Source organism: Adiantum capillus-veneris, chromosome 30 (genome assembly GCF_014529385.1).
Source record: "Adiantum capillus-veneris isolate H3 chromosome 30, ASM1452938v2, whole genome shotgun sequence".
In the NCBI taxonomy this organism is placed as follows: Eukaryota; Viridiplantae; Streptophyta; class Polypodiopsida; order Polypodiales; family Pteridaceae; genus Adiantum; species Adiantum capillus-veneris.
In genome coordinates, this window is record NC_140960.1 from 78,304,743 (window position 1) to 78,331,580 (window position 26,838).

General features: G+C 45.1%; 1 protein-coding gene across 1 annotated transcript in view; it reads right to left on the reverse strand.

Moving 5' to 3' along the window:
- Window positions 1-294: 294 nt before the first annotated feature.
- SBI1 (Leucine carboxyl methyltransferase) overlaps window positions 295-26,838 on the reverse strand; it is a 116,137-nt gene continuing 89,593 nt past the window's right edge. Inside the window, exons 9-13 of the mRNA XM_086506432.1 lie at window positions 16,754-16,837; window positions 1,161-1,225; window positions 1,031-1,082; window positions 707-745; window positions 295-627 (exon numbers count right to left, since the gene is read on the reverse strand). Of these exons, the coding sequence (XP_086362558.1) occupies window positions 559-627; window positions 707-745; window positions 1,031-1,082; window positions 1,161-1,225; window positions 16,754-16,837 (309 nt within the window). The 3' untranslated portion in view covers window positions 295-558. The remainder of the gene's footprint in view (window positions 628-706; window positions 746-1,030; window positions 1,083-1,160; window positions 1,226-16,753; window positions 16,838-26,838) is intronic.

Consider the following 26,838-nt stretch of genomic DNA (forward strand, 5'->3'; position numbering starts at 1 on the left):
AGATGGTAGACCCACAGCTAGGTCTAGGGCTATCAGTGTAGTTTTACTTCAAAATGGTAGGCATGTGCCTGTTGAAAGCAAGAAAACCAATCGAGTGCGAGTGAAGTAAAATTAATAGCGAGGACTTCAAAATCTTAAGTTAGAAATTGCTTCCTTGCATAGTTCTTCCTATCATGCAACTTTTCATGAATATCCACTCTCTCCTCAACTATGCTAAGCGTGTGCATGTATAAGCCATTTTGCATCAAAATAAAAATTATTATGTTAAAAGAGCTCATAAGAACCTCAAGGATGTTAAAAAACCTCAAGGTACTATCTATGAAGATGATTCTGAGTGCACAAGCTTGTTTAGTATACTTGTGCAAACATTTTTGATTGCATTATCACATCACCAAAACTCTTTTCTCCAGGTTACAAATCATGGGACCACTCTATTACTCTGCAGGACTTTTATATTCTTTCTTAAGATTTCCATTGCATTCTTCAGCGGGCTTATCAATACAATGCTCTTAAACTGGCAGGGCGGCCAGTGTGCTGGTGCATGTAGTAGAAAAGGCACTATTCTTTGCTGCATACTGGGGTTTCATCTGCTTGTTTTTCTTGAAAGCCAAAATTTTCGAACATTCGCTGCACAAACACGCCCTTGAAAAATCAGAAAGTGCCAGATCCTGGATCTAAGGAGACAAATTGTAGGAAGAGCACTTACCTGTTGATCATTTATGCCATATGAAATGCAATAGTGTTCCTGCATTAGAGCATCATCAAGATCAAAATAGCAGGACTAAAGGGCAGTAATAGAAGAAGAATAGAAAAGATGACAGTAAAATATATTCTCTTTCAGAAAACTGTGGAAAAGAATATGCAAGCCTTAATCAGCATTCTTAAGCTATACATACATACATCCATATATATTGCCTGCATGGGTGTGCGTACGTGTGCGCTTGTAGACAGTTTTAAATGCTTGCAAAAAGAAAAGGATGTGAATTGCATATTCTTAAGCTTTAAAGACTTGGTATAAGACAAAAATCACCTGCAATATGTGCCATTCTTCAAACTCATCAAATAACTCCAGCCTTTCAATCCTGCAAACAGCACAGCAAACAGAATGAGGCCGTAAGTAAAGCAGAAAATTGACAAGTTCTCTCCTCCTCAATGCTAACCTCCTGCGGTCTTTTGCATCAATGTGCTGATTGTAGATTACATCCATATCAAGTGCCTCAGCTCTCTGTAAACTCAAAATATAGATGTTACTTTTAGAAGCCGGAAACATACCCATGGTTAAAAATTAGAAGTTCTGGTTCCCGATTTACACCTCAATAACTTAATCTTAAACATTATGAGCATGGCTAACCATGAGAATGCTGCACAGAAGTGAAATCCCCAGGCTCCTACAGATAATCTATATCTGGTACAGAATGGAAAAGCTAATTCTGAAACACAATATCTTCTAGAGCCAGCCTGCTGTTGTTAGAGGCAGTCCCATGAGCAGTTTCCATAGATGATAGGATGCCCACACTAAAGACATGCGGGCAAATGTCCATTGTCTGCAAGCCAAACTCCAACCACTGTCCCTCGCCGAGCAACCAGCCACTAGGAAACAGTAACCTGGCAGGGCTGGTGGCTGGCGAGAGCCTTCTCGAGAAATCTGGGAAAGCACCCTCTGTAAGCCCCTCCAATCGTTGATGTCGTGCCACTGATGATATGGCTCTCATCCAGAAAATGTAATGGCTGTGCTATAGAGCCACTCCCCAGGGACCACATTGTAGATGCACAAGAGGAGGCTTACAGCCTCCAGCCTTCCCTGTTTGCCTCATCAGGAGTTGCGTCTATGATCGACGAGCGCAGAGCCTTGCAAGAACTCTAATCCTCTAGAAAGGATATGCACCAGACAACAATCAATCAATGCCTCTCTCATGTCTGCTGCAAGTCCTGAAAACAATCAATGCCTTTAGATGTGTAAAAGCACCATCCATGAAGAATTTGAAGCTCGAAAGCGATCTGCCCACCCATTGTAGTCACCGCTGTCTATCCTGCTGCATGATCAACCGCCCCTTCATAAGGCTCAAGCTGTCCATCTGTACATCCTCTAGCATATCACAAGACTGTATTCAACCTCCAAAACTTGGAGCTAGACCTACAGCTATGGGGCCCCAAGCTGCACGCAACCAACCCCCACCCCCCCAACCAATCCTCCTGCCCCATGGGTAAAAGAAGAGTAATTGCCCTCCATTACACTGGTCAAAACTAACATAGCACCAGAGATCAATAGACACTGATACCATAAATATATGCTCACGACCATTCATCTAAGGCCTTCTCAACACAGAGCATGCAACAGCGGTGGGTGTATATCCTAATCTATACTGGATTTCAGCTAACATTCATCAATTACATACACAGCTTTGTCCACACTTGCTTCAGATGTCCCTCTGGTTCTTGATTGGATCTATCCAGTCATCACATTCAAGTCTGCAATGAACTCTTTACAGATGCACTAGAATTATCAACACTTGAACTGAAATAAAATGCTTCAGACATTCTACCTCACACACACTCAATCAAATCACACTAAAATTGAAGAATTAACATCTTTGTTGCAAACAATCACTTTTATGTGCATGCATAGAAGTCACCAGGCAAAGTATTGTTAGCTCAATGCCCACAAGAATGTCAGACACAATCAGTTCATTCATAGTCCTAGGTGATCTGTTGGCAAAAGAGCCGAGTTGCTCTCGCCTATGCAGCACTCACTATATGGTAGAAGCCAAGCCAATAGCCTCGAGATAAAGCTCTAAGAACTGAGTGGTATCTGAAAAGTCCCCCTCCTTCATCCACTTGGCGTCCAAAGTAGGATAATTCCTAAACTAAAGCAAGTATTTCTGGACCAGCTTTCCCTTCACTATCCTTTCCTGCTGTGCCAGTGTCTGTTCAGGTTGAGATGCATTGTGAATCCTCCGATGATCTGGCAGCTTCAATTTAAAAGATACATAGTTAATCTTCTGCAAGATCTGAAAAGGTCCATAGTATCTCATGCTAAGCTTCTCCTTTCCCTTCAATTGCCAAGTCTTGCCTTCTCAAACCTGAGAATCACCCTCCTTCAACTGCAAGTCCCTTACGTGCTTATCCACTGCCTTCTTAGGCCTGTCTTGAGACTTCCGAAAAGCCTCCTTAGAGATGTAGCAAGCTCCTCAACAAAATGATATGCATGAAAGATTGTATGCTTGGTGCACAAGATATGTGGAACCTCCTTGCCATCGTCGACTATTGCAAAAGATGCCTTACCAGTAGATGTATAAACTGTGTTGTTGTCCACCAATGGTAGATACTTATCCCACTCAGATTTACGATCAAAGACATAACAGTCTGCCCTTGAGTTATTTGTGGGGCTCATAGCAATATGTGATTGAATGTGGGGGATGGTACAACGCTGGGAGTTTCCAAGGAAAAAGAATAATGTATAGACTCATTAAAGGTTGACAAGCTTGAGCTTTTCAAACTTGTACAAGTGGTGGAGTTTGAAAGGACCGGGTTCTAGACCTTCAAATATTTAAGGATCTCCACAATAAATGTAGTACTTGGGAGTCTCATGAAGGATAGAGATAAAAAACTGAAAAGGGGAAGAATGCTTAGGATAATATGGACATAGCTGGAGCTTCAAGTTAGAAGGAGCAAAACAAGTTAAAAATTTTGGTGGTGTCATAATGGCTGAAATGACCACGTTTGGAGCCATTTAAGCTTCTTCTACGTGAGAAGATAATTTCCGGGGGCTTCAAGAAAAGGAACTGAGAGTTGTCCTTTTTATCTAGTCAAAACAAAGTACTTGGCTTCCAAAAGTTGGCTCAGATGGAGGAGACAAGGGACTATGGGTTAGGGGTATGAGAGGAATAAATGGCGTGTCCAACCTCTAGTGCCCCAAATGGTTTTAGGATTACACAAGTGATGATGGCTAGGTATGTCGCACGAAAGTTTTATCCAAGGGTTGGACGTGGGATGGTACAACTCTGGGAGTTTGAAGGGAAAAGTATAATGTTGATATATTTTGTGTACAGGGGGGAGGGGGGGGGGGGGGGGGGGGGGGGTCGCAAGGGGTGATTTATCTTTAACGACTTTAGCGCTCCACCTTGACATTTTATTTTCATAACATCACGAAGAGACTATGGCAAAGGGTGAGAGCCTAGGGGTGTACAAGGTTTTGGCTTCATGTTTGTTATAGTAAAGGGTGAAGGGCTAGGATTTATAGGTATGCAGGGATAGGATTGCTAAAGGATTATGTGTATAAGGTGAAGGGCTAGGGGTTCGTGAAGGGAATGTATAAGAGTGTTGAACTAGGTTTGTGTTACAAAGCATTGAGTTCCCAAGGGGCCGTGAATGGTAGATGCTGAACAGAGAAATTTTTTTTGGGGGTGAGGGTTTGGTACATAGTGTGAGAGTGAAGGATTAGGGCGGTCACCAACAAAAAGGGAATAGGGCAAAAGCTTAAAAATGTGGGATTTAAGTTCAAAAAGCCTTTGATGATACAAGGTGAAGGCTATGGGATAATTTTGATAGGGTTCGAATTACATGATGTTGTCATTGCATTATTCAGAGGGAACCAAGTTGTGTATTGTACTTTTTGAGCCAATGGGAGGAGAGGTAGCAATTTGTGAGGTTACAATGTTGGTGTCAAAGCAAAGGTCCTGACGTGAGACAAGGGCCTCGCAAACCCTTGCATGGCAATGTGTCTGCGAGACCCTTGTCTCATGTCAAGACCCCTTGCCTTGACTATTGTGCCTTGAATGACGTAACCATTTGAAACAAGGATTCTCTCCCAAAGGTGGATGAGCTATTTGATCAACTTATAGAAGCAAAGTGTTTCTCTAAAATAGATTTACCCTCCGGTTACCATCAAGTACAAATACATTTGGCTGATATACCAAAACTACCTTTCGTACACAATTTGGCCATTACGAGTTTTAGTTACGCCGTTTGGATTGACTAACTCGCCAGTCACCTTTAAGACAACAATGGATGACACAATACGATTGTGTGCAGGGAAATTTGTCATTGTTTTCCTCGATGACATATTAGTTTGCAGTGCAAGAAGAGCACCTCACACATCTCAAGTTGGTGTTTGATTTATTATACGAGCATAAATTTTACGCTACGCTCAACAAGCGTGAATTCTTGAAAGTCTAAAATCAACTACTTGGGGCATGTAATTCTTATGCTGGTCTTCAGAGGATCCGAGTGATTTTATGATGGCCCCAACCAACAAAACTAGAGGAACTTCATATTTTTTTAGGTATGGCAGGCTATTATAGTAAATTCATTGAAGACTTTGCTAAGCTTGCGGTACCCACGATACAGGGAAGGACCTTCAATTGGGGAGACGACCAACAACGTAGCTTTGATACACTTAAGGTAGCGTTATCCACAACACCCATTCTAGCTATTGTTGATCCTCTCAAACCATTTTTGCTTGAGACGGATGCTAGCAGCAAAGCTATAGGCGCAATACTCCTACAAGAAGGGAGGTCTCTTGCCTTTGAAAGTAAGAAACTAGATTCCGCTCAACAGAATTATTCTCATTGTAAGCAAAAACTTTATGCAATTATTCATGCTCTCAAGAAATGGCGACTCTATCTGTATGATGCTCAATTTGAGATTGTTTTCGATCGTGAAAACATAATGGTTTACACAACAGAAAGATTTGAAGGGACGTAGGGCCCAGTGGGTGAATCTTTCACGAATATGACTGTAAATTAAGATATTGTAAAGGCGAGTACAATGTGGTAGCTCATGCCTTGAGTCGCATGCCTGAGATACATGCTCTTACATTCACAAAAATTCATAGTGACTTTGTGCAATCTCTTCGAGGCAAGTGTGAGCGTGATCAGTCTAACTCCAAGGTGTGGAGTCATGTTACGAGACGAGATCCCGTCAACACTCAAGCCAATGTTCAGGATGGCTCTACACAATGCTCCACTTTAACTAGTGATGAGCTAAATCAATGGAAACATTTCTCCATCAATAAAATTACTTACTCCACAAGAGAGGAGTATGTGTACCGACGGACAATGACATCACGTGCCAAATCCTTTACGAATGTCATGATGGTCCTAGTGCAGTTCATCCTGGGATACAAAAGACCTATGCACTCGTACGTCGGCAATTCTACTGGCCACAATTACATAAAGGCGTACAAGGTTATGTAATTCACTTCCAAAAGTGCCAGGTTAATAAGGCAAAACAATTAAAAATAGGAGGACTCCTTGATTCGAGATGGAAAATGGGAAAGTATCTCTTTGGATTTAAAAGTAGCAATACCAACCACCGCACGTGGACATGATTCCATTTGGGTTGTGGTTGACCGTCTTACCAAAATGTGTAAGTTTATTCCTAAAGACTTAGCACGGCTATTTGTGGAGAAATTTTACCTGTATGATTTACCAACCAAGATCGTAAGTGATTGCGATCGTAAGTTTCATAGCCATTTTTGGCGAGCTCTTTTTCAAAGTTGGGTACAAAATTGAGGCTGATCACCCTAAGAGTGATGGTCAAACTGAACGGGTAAATTAAGTAATAGAAGATATGTTACGAACCTATGTAAGTAAGAAACAATTAGATTGGGAAGACTATCTTCCAATCTTAGAGTTTGCTTATAATAGTGCTAAAAATGTTTCTACAAGCTTCACTCTCTTTATCTTAAAGTACAACTAGTAACCTTGTTCACACATCTCGGTTGGGTTAGCTAATGAAAAGATCTAGCAAGTCAAGGACTTCATTCAGGATCATATCTCCATGTTATGGACTGCTCGTTTAAATGTTAAACAAGCCCAAGATTGATATGAAAAGTATGCTAATGAGAAAAACGATTGATTGCTTTCGACAAAGGTGACCAAGTTTTTCTACGTGTTCCGAAACATTCTGAAACTCTAAAGACTGGACCACTTCGCAAGCTATCGCCTTGATATTGTGAAGTTCTTAAACGCATTGGTGAAGTCGCCTATAAATTGGAATTACCATCCTCTTCACGTGTGTATCCCGTGTCCCACGTAAGTCGTTTGAGGAAACAACCGAGCACGGATGACAATATTATTGATCCAGACGTGTTGGTTGACTTTATCGAACCACCAAGTTTTCCCCATGAGCCAGAACGTATTCTCGATTCTCATGTTTTACCTGCAAGGCATCACGTACGCCATCAAGTTTTGGTAAAGTGGAAAGATAGACCTGAGGAGGAGAAAACAGTTCTCCAAATAGGATGAAAACTATTCTTCAACGGGAGGAGGTGTATTTTTTCTGTTTCCCTCTTTAAATATGTATTACAAGCACGACTCTCTTTGGCAGGCAGAGTTGTTGTGGCCAACCAGGTGTTGTTGGCTACTATGTGGTACATTACATCTTGTTGGATCTTTTCGGACTCCTGCATGAATCAGATAGAGAGGCTGACCAGTAACTTTCTTTGGTTAGGGCGCGACACTCAGATAGCCCCGGCAAAAGTAGCCTGGCAAGTCATCACTCTATCTTGTTCTCAAGGAGGGTTGGGGATCATAGACCCAGCACAGCAGAGCAGAGCCCTTCTTGGAAAGTTTTTTGTCAGAGGACTGCTTCCAGAGGAGGAGTCCTGGAAGGAGTTTTTGCTTCAAAGGCTTAGGGCTTGAGTGCCTTAGGCAGGAGGCCCTTGGAGACCTTCCATCAGATGGATTTTTACAGAGATGCGCCAAGTTGGTCTAAGCAAGAGACTGGAGGATCATTTTGCTGTGAGCCTGCTTTGCTCTTGGGAGCAGCTGCGGAGAGGTTTGGAGCAGCACCAGCCCACCTACACGGAGGAGCGCTTGACACAGCCCCTTGTTTGGAAACCCATGGTCAGCACTCAGAGAGGCCACTTGGTTGGCAGTACGCCTCATGTTTCTTACGGTCCCATGGCAAAGGGTCCAACACACTCCAGGTGACTGGCTTCAGTTCTCAGATTTGCCAGAGTTACAGAGCATTCAGCTACAGGGCATGAGAGGGGTACAGAGCATGTGTCAGGACATCACAGAGGCAGTACCAGCTGAGTGGCTCACACCTCTAGAGACAGTAGCTCCCAGATGGATGGGGGCCTTCACACGACTGGAGGTCCTCATCGCAGTTCGTGCTTGCTCAGAGACTGTACCCTCCATGTTCTTTGAGATACAGGGCGAGGGTTGACTACACAGAGTCTCAGTAGAGGCTCCATAGGTTGCAGAGTGTTGTTTTCAGAGGATCCGAGTAGTGGACGTCTACGGGAGGACTTGTGTCGTCGATCTTGACCAAGTAGCTCTTGAGACACGCCATTGGAGGCTTTGAGCTTGGGAGAGCTGTCCACTTGCACGAGTGCAGTGGGATCCTGGAGAGTGGTTTTGGAGGGACCCTTTCTCCTCAGTTGACCATCCAGGGGTCTCTTTCTTTCAGTACATTGTTCGACTTGGACGTCACATACTGGCAGCACGGAGAGAGGCTCATCCTACTGCGGCACCTCATTGGCAGGAGGAGGGTCTCACAATTGAGCTCTTGTCAACCTTTTCGGCGAGGCTCTGGGACGCCATACAGCTCATCAAGTCACTTTGTTCCAGTGGCTAGTTGCACATAGAGATACAACAGTGGAGAGTTGGTTAGTACATAGTGGCCTTTCGGCAGCAAGCGCAGCTTGTGACCATCCTTTGGAGAGTCAGCATCACTATCTCTGAGACTGCCCTATGGCACAACAGGTTTGGCTTCGGACCCTTTGACTGGTGCCAACTCTTTCCACAGCACCACAGTACACTTGGGGGGCAGCTGCTTGGTCCACTCTCACGGGCCATGCACTACAGTTTGAGCTATCCTCCACCAACAGGATGATAGTGATACATGGGGGCCAACCTACACTCCAGCCTCCTACAGAGCTTACCCCACTGGAGTGGTGCAGTGAGAGAGAGGTGTCTTGGGAGCTCGTTTGTGGTCTGACACTTTGGTTCATTTAGCGGCCCACTGCTTCGGCATCTTCGAGGCTCGCCTTGTGCCACCCGCGGAGGCTGTTCGAGATTTTTGGTTGGAGTTGATCCATACTCTCAGGGGAGAGTTCGAGATACTCCAGGGCAGCTTCGATCGCATGTGGGAGTGCAGAGAGGAGTTCTTCAGCTCTGGCGCCTTGGGCCTTTCTTCACCATGGTCTGGGGCAAGCCCAAATGGCACTACCACCCACCTGTGTGGCTTTTCCCTCCTCCCATCTCTTGATTTAGCCCTCATTGTACATATGTTTTTCTTTCATTAGGAGAGTCTTCCCCCATGGTTGATGTAGCCCTCTCTAGTAGAGGTGGTTGTAGCCTTATGGCCAGTTTTATTAACTAATAGAAGGATCTCTTTCTTGGAAAAAAAAAAATGTATTACATATTTTGATTTATTTTATTTTTGCTTGTTTTCCCCAAAACCCTGGAGAAGGTGCAAGTGGACATTGCATGGCCAGTGTGAAACGGTTGTACCCAACATGTTTCTCACATCAGGAAGCTAGGTCGGTCAACCGGTGACTAGTAAATAGGAACCAGATTAGCTAATTGCTAATCCCCCACAGATACGCAAATTTCCCTTCTAAAATGCAAGGTAATCCGTCCTAGACTTGTACTTTTGACCTATAGAGATCTTGGCCCCGTTACGTTGACGAAATTGGGTTGAAAACCTGCAATTTCAACCCTTCACAGGTTTGGACAGCTGGTGGGAGTTTGGTGTAAGTGTTCGGATCGTTTGTTTTCAATTGAATAAAGAAATTCCGAAAGGGGTGCAAGTCTTTCGGGCCTTCAGGGTGTTGGTCTTCCTGTGCACAAAGACAATCTAGTTGTTGGACATCTATATTCTCACTCCTCTGTGTGAAATTAACAGGTAATTGAATCAGCACCGCCCTCTACTGTGTAGAGGCCGGTTATAAGAAGTGTCTGGGCAAGGGTCCTGACGTAAGACAAGGGTCTCGTGGACACATGGCAACGTGGACAAGGGGCCTAGGGGAAGACCCTCCCATGTGGATGGCATGCACAATCAAGGGGGACTTGGATAGTAGGCTATACAAGCATCGGTTGTGAGGAGATTAGCATGTCATGTCCCTGGCCGTCATAGTTGGATTAGTTTGTTGCAAGTAGGAAGGGGTATTTATATGCCGCAAGTCCATAAAGAGCTTTGTTGTAGGCTTTTTGGCATGGTAGTGGATGTTGGTGAAGTACATGGAGATAACTAACCCTTAGGATGCATTCTGGGAGAGGGTTTCATTCCAAGTTTATTGATAACCCATGCAAGCAAGCAAGACGTCGGTTTTAAGAGTTCGAAATTGTTAAGTGAGAGGCAAATAGGGTGGCTAGGCACATTAAATGGGGATGATTAGCCCCTTGATTCGTACTAAATTTACTACAATAGTAAGTAATGATAAATTTGGCCCCTGCCAAATATAAACAAGACAAGATTTAGGTTAAAGTATGAGAATATTTTGGCATGCCATTGCTGGAGAACGCCTTAAGGCTTCTAAATAGGCAAGCTAGGAACAATAACTTGAGTGGTAAGGTATGAGCTGGGTAAACATTATGAGAATTTTCATAGAGGCCTTTGGCTTATCCTATTCCCTTACCCACAAAGACCATGGGAAAGGGGTGCATGATGCATATTTTGGGAGCAACATTTCCACGTTCCAATGCTTGGTTGGGTGAAAAGAAAGCTTCTTCATTATAACCCTCTCTTTCACCAAGACTTTGTGAGTAGCTCTTGACCAATAATTCTCCCGCAATATCTCTCGTCTACTTTTTCCTACTCAACTTTCTCCTATTTGCCCTCTTTAACATATTGGGAATACCATGTGTAGCTTTCTAGATGAAACCTGTTGGGGTTAAGGCCTATGTGCCTTGACCGATTGCCCAGGTCATGGGCGCCCGCCCACTGTTACCCTATACTTATAATGAGTATATTGTATAGGGGGAGCTGCCACTTCACAGTCTCCCCACCCACATCGTGCGTGTGTCTCCTTCTCTCTCTCTCTCTCACTCTCTGTCTGTGGTGCTCCCCGATCCCCTTCAATTGGTATTAGAGCTTTGGCTTCGCGACAGATGAAGTGCTACAGAGGAGCTCGCTTTCGGCTATGGTGAGCTCGCTTTCGGTGGAAGCTTGAGATCGGTGAGCAACCACCAGATCTGTGCTCATGGAAGCTTGAGGGGCATTCCCAAGCTTGAGGGAAGAGTGTATTGCAAGTGTGTATGGTTATTTGCAGCCATACTTGCAGGAAAAATGCAGATTTTTATTTCCGCAGGTCATTTTTCGGGCCCCAAAAACACTGTTTTTTTGCATAACTTTTGCATACGGAATGCGATTTATGCAAGGTTAAGGTGTACCCTGGGGTTTTGGCACGCTCCGGACACAATGGTGATGTCTATTTGAGCTGATTTTGACCTCTGAAATTTCTGCAGCAGCAGCAAGTTTTTGCTGCGTTTTTGGGCCGAAAACAGCGTTTTTTGGCATAGCTTTCACACCCGGACTCGGATACATGTGATCCAGGAGTCTACCTTGGGGTTTTGGCATGCTCCGGACGCGCTGGTCATATCAGAATTTTAAAATTCTGAACGCTGAATTTTCTGCAACAGCAATTGTTTATTGTGTGTCGAGGATTCCACACATGGTTTGCTCTCAGATGTGAGAGTGATATTTGCTGCAAGTTTCCTCACAGGTGGGAGGATACGATGTATGCCTTATGTGGTTTGATGCTCAGGGAGACTAATGGGATTGCATTTTGAGTTCGGCAATGTATGCCTCGAGCATGTTTTTTGGCAGTCACAGGTAGAGAAGATATTTGTGTACTAGATTTGCAGGTGTTTGCAATGATGTATGCAAAGTGTGGAGACTGGTGCATGCATTTGGAGTGCGGTTTGATGCGCTTTGGTTGCTCATGGTTTTGAGTGTACAGTCAGTTTGGTTACTGGTTTTGTGGCCGTTTTACTGACGAAACTCTGGCGAAATTTTCCCAAGAGTTTTATGCGTATCATTTATGCAATCTAGGTAGAGATTGCGGGTTGCACTCAGCATTTGCGTGCGGTGTTCTCTGCAGGTGGGAGATTTGTGCGTGTGTATGCATCGATACCGCACAGTGTGGGCTTGGTGATTAGCTCACAGATTGCAGTGTGATACTAGAGCAGGCGAGGCTTGTATTGACATTGCGGGAGCTCTATTTTGGAGTGTGTCTCACAGGTTTTACATTGTGTTTCTGGCCATATTTGTAGACAGTTTCCAAGTGTTGTTGGTGAGGTGGTTTTGCTTTCTAGTTTGCTACATTGTGCTCATGGCAGAGATAGGTGATCGCTCAAGTTATGATCTTTCCGAAATGTGCATGTTTGATGGGTCAGACTTTGCAGCATGGAGAGAGTGTATGCTTGATGCATTGACACAGTGAGGGTTGCATCGACCATTGAGTGGTGATGCACGTAGACCTTCAAACATGTCTGACGATCAGTGGCAAGAGCTAGAGGAGATGGCACTATCTACACTCTCTTTGCACCTTGCGGAATCTGTATATGCTCTTGTTCTGTATGAGACTACTTCGAGAGCACTTTGGCGTAGATTACATGATATGTATGATAGATCTGAGTCATCACGAACTCGTGTGAGACATGTACATTCACGATTATGCCGACAGGTGATATGTTGGTATTGTGGTCATTTTGGACACGTTAGACGGCGTTGTTTTCGTCGTATGCGACATCGTAGGAGACATGGCAGTCTCAGAGATGTATGTTGTGATGCCATGGACTTAGTTGCTTTGACAGTTGAGGCAGATGTAGTGTCAAAGTATACTAGTGACGGGGATGTGACTTTTACCTCGAGCTATGCACGAGATGCTATACATGTGGATATTGCACTCCCTTCGCAGTGGTTGCTAGACGCAGATGCTATGTTTCATGTCACGTCGCATCGTGAATGGTTTTGTAGCTATTCTAGCGGGATGCTTGGCAGTGTACGTTTGACCGATGGATCGGTGCATGCGATAGCAGGTGCAGGAGATGTGAGACTGTCATTACCGAGTAGTGCATCTTACTTGTTACGACATGTGCGCTATGTACCAGATTTGACTGTGAGTTTGATCTCGATTGGTCAGCTTAGAGATTGTGGATGTCAGATTTCGCTACGAGAGCGAGATTTTGTGATGCATTTGGGTTCGCTAGTGATTGCGAGAGGTGCCAGGAGTGGTACAGGTTACCCATTGCATGTGGATCACGAGAGAGACGGTGTTGTCTCTGTGATCATGCAGCCAGGTAGAGAGCGAGAGAGCAGGCGAGTCTCTTTTGCTTGTGGGTTGCAGGATGCTTTGCATGGAGTGCAGAGCAGTGACCTTGTTGTGCAGGTTGCGTCTACGGGTGCACAGGTAGAGCGGGACAGCTCTAGTGAGTCACAGCAGGATGAGTCATCAGAGGTGATGACAGAGATGACTCGCATGGATGCTGAGATGTCGACTATTGTGGAGACATTTCTTGATATGCTTATGCCAGAGCTTGATGCAGATTCAGGACAGATGGATACTCTTGGTACACATGTGATATGTGGTGGGCACGAGGAGTCACTCCAAAGCTCGGAGTCAGAGTGCCATGGTCTCTATGATAGGGGATAGGATTGCCATGAGTTGAGTTCTGAGTTGGAGGTGGCAGAGGTTGCCAGGGTTGCATCAACGTTCGGTGTCCTCATGTACGAGATGTTGATCTCGAGGCCCGACATAGCAACTGCAGTGGGAGCAGCAGGGTTGATTAGTTGTTCGATGACTGATCTCGGTATAGAGCATAGGGGAGGTTTGCAGGTATTGGACCGATACTTGCAGGAGTGCATGAGCTCTTGTAGACTCTTTGCAGAGCTTGGAGCTAGCTCTGTGTGGCTTTCGCAGCGGGATGTTTGTCTATCAGTAGAGCCGGATGCACTAGCTCATCGAGAGTCAGTGGGCATAGGTTGAAAGAATATCTCACCTTCTATTAGTTGTACACTAGTAGATCTTGCTTAAAGGCACATTGGCCTTTAAGTGGGAGGTTGTTGGGGTTAAGGCCTATGTGCCTTGACCGGTCGCCCAGGTCATGGACGCCCGCCCACTGTTACCCTATACTTATAGTGAGTATACTGTATAGGGGGAGCTGCCACTTCACAGTCTCCCCACCCACATCGTGCGTGTGTCTCCTTCTCTCTCTCTCACTCTCTGTCTGTGGTGCTCCCCGATCCCCTTCAAAACCCTTGGCCGCTGCTTTGTTTTCACCCAACTAAGCATTAGAACAAGGAAATTCTACAGGAGATAAAAGATGAATCCATAAGCCCACTCTCAGTCTGTGGGAGATGAGAGATGAAATCCATAGCAATACTCTCCTTCGGTTGATATGACACATTAGAAATGCACTCAGATGAATCCCCCTCTCTGACAAAGATCAAGTAAACATAAATGTGTTCATGAATGTAGAGAGTAGAAGTAAATTCAATGGAAACAGGCGTCCCTTTGAGTTTTACATCAACGACAAGGTCCTTGCCCCCACTCTTGAATTGAAGTTTCCTAGCTCCAAAGTCCACTATCACATGGTTCTTGTGGAGCCATGGCATCCCCAAGAGAGTATCATAATCCTCCAAGGCATGATATGAAGTTCTCATGTTCAATATACCCTTGAACATGCAAACGGAGTTTTCTTATGAAAGGTGTCAATTTAATATACCTAGATGAATCCAGGATAAGCATCCATCTGTGGTCCCATCTCCTCAAGCTTTACTTCCAACTTTTTCGCCATCTTTCGTGAAATAAAGTCAGCTTTGGCACCATTGTTAAAGGAGATCAATGCTTCTAGGTCCCTCACTTTGCCCTATGCTCTACAAAGCTCTATAAACTCATCATCCGACTACATCCCTAAAAGGTTAGACACAAGTCCTGCATTCATCTTTGCTTTCTTAGCCTTCCTCTCCTCAGCATCTTTCAAAGTCTCGGCTTTGTTTTCCTTGTTTGTCGGACACTTGGTCAAAATATGGCCATGCTCACACATATGAAACACTTTCTTGCATGTACCATTCTAGCTTTTGCTCAATTAAAATTGTGGCTCTGTAGGTTTAGCCCTCTAGCCAAACTTCCTCTTCACAAAACCATTCTTTTTCGTGTTGTCTTGCTTGTGCTCCTTGTCCTGCGACTTCTCCTTTGAACCTTCATTCTCGAACATCAACTTCCCTATGGGCAAGGTGTAGCCATCCTGTGTATGGGCCATCATGCCCTATATACTGAAAGGTTTCTCCTTTAAGAATATCTCTTCAACTGAAGAGGGAGCCTGCAATACTACCTCTCCATCTGCTCATCCAAGTTGACTATACAAGAAGAAGCCACTGTAAGAAAATCATACCAAAACTTCTGGTTGTACGTCTGAAAGGTATCTGTTTCTTGAACCTGAGATGGTTCCTGGTAGTCAAGATACTGCCTCAAAAGCTAACATCAACAATACAAAACAAACAACCATTTGAATTCCACCCATATACGTGGGGTGTGTCCATGGAAAAATAATGTCAACCACCACTTCTAAGCATTCCCCTTAAGAAAAGAGGCTACTTTTCTGACTTTAAAGGCTTTGGTGAAGTTGCCTCAAAGAAAGCAATATCAAATTGCTGATAAAACGAGTGTTTTATCTTCATTATACGAGGCTTTGAAAAGGTGTCGAACTTGATGTCCTAGCCTTCTTCCTTAATGATCCTTACCCTCCATCGGGGTCACTTGAGTGGGTTGTCCTCACTGCCAAATGTTGTGTCGTAAGTCCGTGGCATACCTCCTCCATACATGCCAATGCCTTAGTTCAATCCAAAGGGTGTCCTTGCATGACAAGCAACGTGCCATAAATCCCTCCCATATAGCTCCCTCAAATATAACTAGGCATCCTGGCTCCATAAGGTCCATAGCCACCTGTTCCACAAGGATCAAATCCCCCTAAACGCATCCGCAACTGGCTTTTGGCCACCGTATCTGAGAAAGATGGATTCCTGCCCAAAAAGCCCAGGTAGGGTGGAACTGCTGCATTTGCTGCATGATCTGTTGCTGCAATTTTAAGTTCCTAAAAGAATTGGAACCTTTTTGTCACTAGAAGATTGGGTTGCATTCACCTTCGCTTTGACCTTTAGCTTATAATTGAACACACCATTCCGCTGTCAAATCACTGCGTTCATGGGCTTGACCTGCATGTACTTTGCATAACGAGGATCTTGTAATGGAGGAGAAGATGATCCAGTTGACTTCAGTCTCCCTGACCTGCTCCACATTGGAAGGAGTGGTGTGTTGAGCCTCAGACTAATCCTCGGCTGCCTCCTCATCGCCTTCAATTGTCCCTGCAACCTTTTCTTCAGCATCTTATCAACTTTCAGTATCTTCTACCCCTCTTTCGAATGTTTGGGAGGCGCTACTTCCATGGTGAATTGTGTAATATCTGCATTGGACTCTTCATAGGAGAAAAGTCAGCTAGTGCTCTCATACCACTGAATGCCGCTGGCCACTTGAACAAGCGGTGAACAATACCAAAACAAAATAAAAAAGAGCAGATTGCAATTGAAATACATTCGAATCAAGACAAAGAGAGGCAAAGTAAACCTGATCACTTCAAAAAGATAATACAGTTACACATTTAGGATAAAAAGCCTGCATTCTTACAAAGGCATTAAACTTTCTCTTATAAAGTTACACGTTGACATAAAAAGCCTGCTTTCTAACAAAGCAACATCACCCTTTCTAGTTTAATATACCAAACACGTTCTATATAAGACAAACCTGCCATCCCAGATCTAGAAATCGTCTTTTTTTGGCCTCCAACGTTGGTGTATCATGTAGGCCGAGTAATGGGCAACCCCTTTTCTGCATAAAGTAAGGATCACAAAGACATTAGTTTACTATCAAGTCCAAAGTAACTTGCAACATGGAGAGAAGAAGCCTAAAATTATGCCCTTGACTACAGCATGGTTCCCTGTCGCACATATGAGAGTTGTAGGTTAAAGCGTACAAAGTAAAAGGTTCGTAAAATAAATACTACACATGCTACAGTTCAACTGTCCTTTTAGACTATCATTATTCCATTCTAAGCCATCTTGTACTTGCAGCTTGCAATTAAAAAAATAAGCGTACAGGTGAAGAAGGCCGTGAAAAATGGATTTAAATGCCAAAGAGCGCAACAACAATGCAGTACATAAGACTGCATCCTTCAAAAGCATCTTGTTTGCAGCACACCAGCATAAAACCAGCTTCAATGGGACAGAGGCTTGACAGAATTGCACGCTCTTAAAACATTTCAGAAACCTAACTGAACTGATACAAATAAGTGAAATGGGAGGGCACCACATGCCAGCTGAAAAGAACCGACTAGAACAGACTCTCTCTGTATATATATATATATATATATATATATATATATATATATATATATAGAGAGAGAGAGAGAGAGAGAGAGAGAGAGAGAGAGAGAGAGAGAGAGAGATGAAATGAAATGAAATGTTATATTAACGTCTTCAAAAGGCCAAAGTGACCTATGAGACCAGAAAGTTACAATGCAGTGTATCTAATACAAAGTCAGATTAACAAAATAAATTAAACTAGGATAACAAAATATAAATATTGCGGGATCTTAAACTAAGCAGTACAATGTGAAGACAATATGGGAGGGGAGTGTAGAGAGAGAGAGAAATGAAATGATATATTAACGTCTACAAAAGGCCAAAATGACCTATGAGACCAACTGATTACAATGATGAGTCTAGTACCAAGTCTGGGTACAAACAAAGAAAACTAAAAACAAAGAACTGATAGGAGTGCTACCGACTCCTATGGGTGGCTGGTAGGCTGAGCAATGGTATCATGCCATAAGGGTACAAAGTGGGGATAAGTGTCACCATGATACAATATAGCAGTAGCATGAAGCCTATCCTGATCGACAAAATAAGCACTTCAAAACAACTTGAACGGGGATATATATATATGTATATATATATATATATATATATATATATAGAGAGAGAGAGAGAGAGAGAGAGAGAGAGAGAGAGAGAGAGAGAGAGAGAGAGAGAGAGAGAGAGAGAGAGATGAAATGAAATGAAATGTTATATTAACGTCTTCAAAAGGCCAAAGTGACCTATGAGACTAGAAAGTTACAATGCGGTGTATCTGATACAAAGTCAGATTAACAAAATAAATTAAACTAGGATAACATAATATAAATACTGCGGGATCTTAAACTAAGCAGTACAATGTGAAGACAATATGGGAGGGGAGTGTAGAGAGAGAGAGAAATGAAATGATATATTAACGTCTACAAAAGGCCAAAATGACCTATGAGACTAACTGAGAGAGAGAGAGAGAGAGAGAGAGAGAGAGAGAGAGAGAGAGAGAAATGAAATGAAATGAAATGTTATATTAACATCTTCAGAAGGCCAGAATGACCTATGAGACCAAAGAGTTACAATGTGGTGGATCTGATACAAAGTCAGGGTAACAAAATGACAATGACAGAATAAAATGCTATGGAATCTGAAACAGCTAGGTGTGATCTAAGCAAATAGGTGGGATAGCTAAATCACAGATCACAAAAGATCCAGCTAGGTGGGATAGCTAAATCACAGATCACAAAAGATCCAGCATCGGTCGCTGGCGGATCTCATCAATCTCCTCCATGGTCAATAGCCTGACCGAGCATCGTGCATGTTGGGCCAAAGTGATCCGAATCCTCTGATGCAACCTCCGTCGATGCTGTGTAGTCCTTCGCAGTCATGGGCATCTGGATCTCCCTAGCTCGGTCGCTTGGTCGATCAGTGTGCCTCCGGTGTGAGGCGGCGAGCTCTCTTGTGGTAGTAACTCCTCTGGGTGTCCAGCGTCTGCTCTAAAGAAGTCTGTGATCCGTCTCTGTGATCCGTGCTGGCCTCTCCTCTCATCAGGCTCTCTCTCTGTGTCTGCACAACTCGAGCAAAAAACAGACCCAAGCATCTCTGATCCTCGTACCGCATGACTATGAGTGGTCTGAAGCCCTCTCTGAACAAACAGTGGAAGAGGCCGTATCTCGTAGTAGACGGGGCAGTGGCATGTGTAGTGCAACTCTGTCTCAGGTTCCAGGTCACATAGGAGGCATGTCCTGGCCTCTGCTGGTACTCTGCTGTATCTCCCAGTCTCGATCCGCAGCTGGTGTGAAGATGTGCGTATCCGGCCAATAGCACACCATATCCCATGAGACAAGTGGGTGTCCATGTATCTAGGTCTCGTCACAAAACCGTCCTCCGTAAGCTGGAGAAGATGCTCTTTGTAGAAAGCCATCTTCGTGCCCAGCTCCTGTGCTGGCTATATCCATGTCCTCCTGATGTCTAGCTGAGTCAGGTCCTGGCAGATGAACCTGGTGATCTCGGACTGTGTGAGAGTCAGAGAGGGTGCATCCAGTGAGTATTGGAAGGGGGGCAGTGTGTCTATGTTGAACCCATGCGCCTGAAACCATGATGTCATCTCCCCATACCAGCATGCTGTATCTCCTTGCATGGCTAACTGTCGAGAGGACTCAAAGTGCAAGGCGGGCATATGTGTTTCTGGGAAGTTCCCAAATGCGGTGTATGAAGGAGACAGATCTGGTGAGCGCCTCGACCACTAGCGGGGGGGGGGGGGGACAGCTAGCTCTGCTTGTATAATGGCACGTGGTACTGAAGCCTTGGCTCTAATGAGCCGTGAGATCATAGAGACTAGTGGCTTCTCCATGTCCCCCATCCATCAGTGCGACTTGTCCTCCCCCCATGATGGTCCAATGAAGGTCCCCAAATCTCAGCTCCATAGAGCAATGTAGAAACCACCAGGGTGTCAAAGAGCCAGAGCTTCGTCCGAGGCTCTTGAAACTGAACATGTGAACACATCCTCTCCAATCTACCCAATGCTCCATGGGCTCTGGTCAATCTAGTCTCTGCTGCTCTTCTCAATGAAAATGCTGGTCCACTAAAAACCACTCCAAGGTAGGTGTAAGCATTTGTATACTCCACTCTCCTGGCAGTATGTGAATGCGGGCGCTGACCTCCGGATCCACTGTGGGGTCGTATTAAATACCATGACCTTGGTTTTACCAAGGTTGACAGACAAGCCACTTTCATGGGCAAAGCTATGCAAAGCATCCAAGTGACGTTGCATCCCCTCTGGAGAGTTGGAGATCAACACAATATCATCAGCATATAACAATAGTGGGATCCATGTTCCTGCCAGTTGTGCACCTCTATCACCATCTCTCTCAATGTAGTCAGAAACCTCATCCACATACATACCAAACAGAGTAGGAGAGAGCGGGCAACCCTGCTTCACCCCAATAGTGGACTGAACCGCTGTAGATAGGCCCTCTGAGGTGCGTACATGCCCCACTACTGACCTGTACAGTGCCATGACCCCCCAAATGAGCTCTGTGGGTACTCCCATCTCCTGTAATCTGCGCATCAATCTAGCTCTGGGTACGGTGTCAAATGCTTTGCGGAAGTCCACAAAGCTGCAATAGATCCGTCTCCCATGTGATCTGCCCTACTCAATGATGGCTCTGAGTGTCAAGAAATGGTCAAGAGTAGAAAAACCTCTCTTGAATCCTGCCTGCCCGGCTGCGCGTATCCCTTCCTCTCTGCCCATCTACTCACTTGCTGCTCAAGAATGGATGTGTACAACCGTGCCAATGTGTGTCCGATCATGATAGTGCGATAATTCCCAGGCTCCACAGGGTCTCCTGACTTGAAGATAGGTACAATAGTAGATAGGCTCCAAGTATTAGGCAAGCCCTCACACATGGCACAGTTAAACATAACTGCTAGGAGCTCTGCTAGTAGATCTCTGGCATGCATGAAGTGCTCAGTCACTAAGCCATCATGATCATATGCTCTCCCAATCCTCATCCTGTCAATGGCCTTCCTCACCATCTCAGCGGTGAAAAAAGCACATGTATGGGGGACATGGATCGGGGGGGTCGGGGAGGGGCGGCTGTCCAGGAACTGTGTACAGAGATGACGTGTATTGGCCCCAAGCCTCTGTAGAGGTAATGGCAGGGGGAGGGGAGTGCTCATGAAAGAGCCGCCATGCCTCACGTGAGTCCTGACTCAAGAATAGTTGGTATAGATCCTGCTCTAGGCGAGCCAAAAATGCCGCCGCACTAAGTGTCGGAAGTCAACCTGTGACTGTCTGCGAGTGATGTCCCCCAAAAGCACCTCTCTCTAAAGTCTAGCTCTGGTGTCTCGGCATTCCTCGTCATACCAGCTATTTTGGGGCATGCTCCCAGAACGACGTCTCTGCTCAGGCTGTGTGTGTGCCATGTGGGTATGCCTCTGCTGCTGCATCATGTAACGTCTGCGTCAGTATAGTAGTAAGCTCCTCCAAAGGTCGCCCTGGCTCTTCTGTACACAAGCGTCTGTAGATCCCATCTATGTATACAGAGGCCGTCTACCGCGGGAAGGTGTAGCGAGTAGGAGCTGATGCCTGTGGCCGGTGTGCTACACTAAACTCGAAAGAGATGGTCAGCGACACAAGAGCATGGTCCACTGCCGCACCAATAGGTCTGGGTCCAACTGTGAGATCTTGGATACTAGAGATGAGACTCGGCTGTGCCATGACATAATCCACTGTGTTAGCTCTATGTCTGTGTGGAAAGCATGTAAAACCCCCCGCAGCGGGAAATCTCTGTAGGCCATTCAAGATGACCAATCCATGTGCAGTCCCGATGTCTATCAAGTGTCGTCCATACTCAGTATGCTCCCTATCTTGTGATAGTCTCGATAGGCTTATCTCTGCCACATCCAGCTCTCTCAGCATCTCTTCTGAAGTATCATAAAAAACTGCATGATGATGAGCAGTCCTAGCATTGAAATCCCCTAGAATGATGATGTCACCATCTCTAGAGAACTCCCGGATGTCATCATCCAAAATAGAAAAGGGGGACTATCCTCTGGGTGGTGCATACACTGACATACTCGAGGGAAAGTAGCAAATAGCAATGTAAAGATATCTGCTTGTCTCTGCTCTCAATCTCACCCACATGTACCTAGCTTGCTCATCCCTGCGAGCTATGTGTATCAATGGCTAAAACTCCTCCCTGAATAACACTGCCACTCCACCTGAGCCCCGCCCTCTGTGCTTTGATCGTGTCTCCTGTCTACATGTGGTCTCCCATCTGTATCCACTAATGTGAGGCATAGACTGCCCAGGGGCCTGATGTGTCTCAGAGTAGAGGATGATCTCTCTCCCACTAAGACTTTCCTCAAAAGCACCCACATCTAGACGCATAGATCCATTACAATTCCAGGTAGCAACTTTGAGTGTGGTCCCATAGGTAGCAACAACTCACTCATTGACAGTAGGAATAGCAACTATCAAAGGATGCAACAAGAACCCAACACATGTGGAGCGTGGCTCCAATATCACAACTCTTCCATCTCGGTAAAAAGCAATCTTACCTTTTTCCCTTGCCGCTCTAATCTCTGGCATTACCTCTTGCATATGAGCTATCTGTGATAAGGCAAGGTCATCCCCGAGGAAGATGCCCGTTTTCTTAAGAGTTGGTCTCTTCTTCAAAAAGTCCTTCGCTTCCATAGAGGGAAAACAAAGGAGGAGTGCTCTTTCTTTCGAGGTTTCCCCCTTGCTCCCATTTTTCTTGTTGCCCACTCTCCAAGCTCTTGAGTGCATCGGCTCATGAATCCCCATCAAAGCCATGAGTTTGATAACGTCCACCCAAGAGGTTGTCATTTCTTTGTGTTGCTCTTCTCCCTCTTTGATGGCTCGCACTTGTTCTTTGATCGTGTTGAGCTCTTCTATTACTGAAGGTTGCAATTCTCCTTCTTCAAGCGTGTTTCGTGAGCGTGCCTCGGCGAGCTCCTTCTTGAGTGATGCAATCTCTCCGTCTTGGGCCGTCATCCGATCTCCCATTGCCGCGATCTTGCTTTCTTGGGCCGAAACGCGATCCTCGAGCATTCTTATTGTCCCTAAAAGTTGGCGGTTGATATTGTTTATGGTTTCGACCATTTCTTCTTTGCATTTTGAAACTGCGTCTTCTAAGGGGTCGGCCTTATCACTTTGCTTCCTCATGCTTGATCGGTGTCAGAAACGAGGAAAAATTAAGCCTACACGCACAGGTGCTTCCACATTATGCGTACATGTTCCACATTAGGCATACATGGCGCATTTCTTGCAATTTCTGTAGAATACGACCAAGCGGCAAAAAACCTCTGTTTTTTGTGTAATTTCTGCAAATCCTGTCAATTCTGCAAATTTTGAATTTCCTGTAAATTCTCAGAATTCTGCAATTGTCTGAAGGCTTGCGATTTCTGATTTTTTATTTGCAAGAGAGAGGGTGTGTGATCTGCCCTGCACGTTCATCTCCAGCCTATACGAATTCTACCCTGAGCGTCGTCTGCCTTGTGCGACAGTGAAGGCGGGTTGACTGTGCCTGGCTGCTCCTGCTTTAGCCTGTCCCGCTGCAGTGAGTGTGTGTGGGCACGAGGGTGTGTGTGTGCTAGAGACGGAGGTGGCGCGAACCCTAAATCCTGCAGTCTGCGCGAAACCTAATCTGCTGCCTGCACGAAACCTGTTTGGCAGCCTGTGTGAACTTGTATCTGCAGTTTGCGGTGAATCAACTACCTCAGCCTGCGCTCGCCATCAGCAAGAGAGAGAGAGAGTTGTGGAGTTCCACCGCAAGAGAGCACTGACCCCAAAACCCGGGCACCCCTTTTGGTATTTCTTTTGTAATGCTTCAACAAGTTACAAGTGTCGGGTGCTATTCTGCTCCCTCCTCTACATACTTAAGGCCCTTGGCCTTAAAAAGCAAACAATATAAAAAGCTAAGTCCCCCAAACGCTGGAGCAAATTGTAGCTTCCGTGCTTTACGGGATTCCATACAATGCCATGTCAGCACAGTCCCGCGACACTGACCCCAAAGCCCGGGCACCCCTTTTGGTATTTCTTTTATAATGCTTCAACAAGTTACAAGTGTCGGGCTCTCTTCTGCTCCCTCCTCTACATATTTCTTAGCCTTAAAAAGCAAACCATATAAAAAGCTAAGTCCCCCAAATGCTGGCGCAAATTGTAGCTTCCGTGCTTTATGGGATACCGTACAATGCCACGTCAGCAAAGTCCCACGACTGGTGATGACATCTGAACTGGTTGCCACATCATCAATAAGCATTTTTAGGGTTGATTCCACTTGGCCATTAGCCCATAAGTTAGTCTTCAGTGGGCCTAACCCCCCAAGGCATTGCCATGTCACCAACTTGTGACATACCCCCCTCTTGAAAGAAGAGTAATCATCCCGATTAGACCTGCAAAACTCAATCCGATTCTTTAGCAGACACTGCCTTTATGCATACATGCCAATGTCCATCATTACCGGACAGCACATTCTCTAGCATGCAATAAACCATACATTTCCACAATCTAGGGTCATCCAACATGTCCAAACCCTTTAAACTACTTCGCGAAGAGCACATGTTTGGACGGTCTCCGATGCCATTAAGGAGCTCAAAGGTAGCACATGCATTTCATACCACCTAGCTTTTTAGAAATTGCCTTCTCTAGGGAAGCAACATGTTGATACTTGACTAAGCCAGCAATTACAAACTTTGATGGTTGATGTGCTACCCCACATACTCCATCAATTACTTTACCAAATCGGATAGCACTCCAACCACTAGATGTAAGACTTTTGTGTGTTGTATCTATGATACAGACACCAACACGATTTGTAGAGCTATTCTCACTGCGGAGAAACTCAATGCCTTCCAAGTTATTTCCAACGCACTTGATTGTCTATGGTAAAATTAATTGCAAATTAGCAGTGCCATTATTTTGTGCAATGATCCACTATAGACCGCACTCATCTTTAAAGGGCGTCTCGATGCACTACGATCACATACTGAGGCAATCTCATCCGACTTGGAACTATTGATGCACCAAATTCATATGTTTCACAAAATGCTTTCCACATGACACAAAAGTTCACATGTGCAAACAAATAACTTAAAACATCCAGATTCAACTAAATGCTCCCTAAACTAAAGTTTGCATCGTTTTGACGGTTCCGATGCACGCTCCCAAAACCACAGCCTCTGTCGCTCGAGGTTTCCGATTAGAACTAAACGCTTCCCACACTGCAACTTTCTTTTTTTTCGAGGAAAAGATCCTTCTATTAGTTAATGAAGCTGCCCATAGGGCTACAACCACCTCTACTAGAGAGGGCTACAACAATCATAAGGGGAGACTCTCCCAATGAAAAAACAGCATATGTACAATGAGGGCTAAATTAGAACACGGGAGGAGGGAAAAGCCACACATGTGGACGGTAGTGCCATATGAGCACACCCTGGACCATGGTAAAGAAATGCCCAGGGTGCCAGAGTCGAAGGAACGCCTCTCTACTCTCCCGCATGCGGTCTGAGCTGCGCTGAAGTCTCTCGAATTGTCCCTTGAGAGTATGGGTCAGCTCCAGCCAAAAATCACGAACACTCTCTGCTGGTGGCACAAGGCGAGCCTCAAAGATGCGGAAGCAGCGGGCCCGCCAGATGAACCAGAGTGTCAGGCCACAGACGCAGGCCACAGACGAGCTCCCAACACACCTCTCTCCCACTGCACCACTCCTGCGGAGTAAGCTATGTATAAGGCTGGAGTGTAGATTGACCCCCTCGTATCACTATCATCCTGCTGGTGGAGGATAGCTCAAACTGTAATGTAAGGCCCGTGAGAGTGGACCAAGAAGTTGCCCCCAAGTGTACTGCCTGATGTGGAAAGAGCTGGCATTAGCCTAAGGACCCGAAGCCGAACCTGTTGTGCCATAGGGCAGTCCCAAAGACGACGACGCTGACTCTCCAAAGGGTGGTCACAAGCTACGCATGCTACCGAGAGACCACTATGTACAAGTCAGCTCCCAACCGCTATAGCTCTATGTGCAACCAGCCACTGGAACAACGTGACTCACCGTGGCTGACTGGCGTCCCACAACCTTGCCCAAAAAGCTGACGAGAACTTAGCTAACCCTCCTCCTGCCAATGAGGTTGTAACAGACTTAGACACTCCAAGTCAAGAATCAATCGCGACAGCACCAAATAACCACTTCAAAACAATTCACATATCACAATAGATTTGCACTGGCCCGGAGCAGTTCCGTGCCTAGAGATATTGGCCCCAAAGACTGGCGCCCCTTTCGGTATTTCTTTATGTATTAATCAATCTCAAAGTACAAAGAGCGGTTAGGGTTTTACTCTCAGACTCTGCGTCCAGATGCTCTGAGAATTGAGCCCTAAACCACTAATAAAAAGGTTACAAGGGATGCCCAGAAGCAGAGCCCCAAAAGCTTGAAATCAAAGGCAGTTTCTCTCTCTCTCAATCTCAAGAGAGCAAGTAAATAAAGCAAATTCTCTTTCTCTCTCTTTCTCTCAAAGCGTAGCAAAAAAAAAAAGCAGTTGTAGCGTCGCTGGCTGCTTTTTCCCAACCTCCGCAATTTCCGAAAACTGTTGCCACGTGGCACTGGCACCAGCTTTTAGGGTTTTTCAGCCACCTAGGGTTTCAGCCAGAAGTTAGGGTTAGGGTTTCCAGAGATTAGGGTTTCTGGCAGAAATTAGGGTTTGCAAGATTTTTAGGGTTTTTGGCAAAAATTAGGGTTTCTGTTGTCGGTAGCCACGTCATCACTTTGTGACATACCCCCCTCTTGAAAGCATTGTAATCGACCACAATTACGCCTGCAAAACCGACAAAAGCCATAAACCGTCTTAGTAGACACTGACTGTTAGTACCTACGTACTAGGAACACACATCTAGCACATGTACCAAATCGACAGTCACATCACACAACATCACAAGACATCACATGACATTCAACATTCAGTCGGATC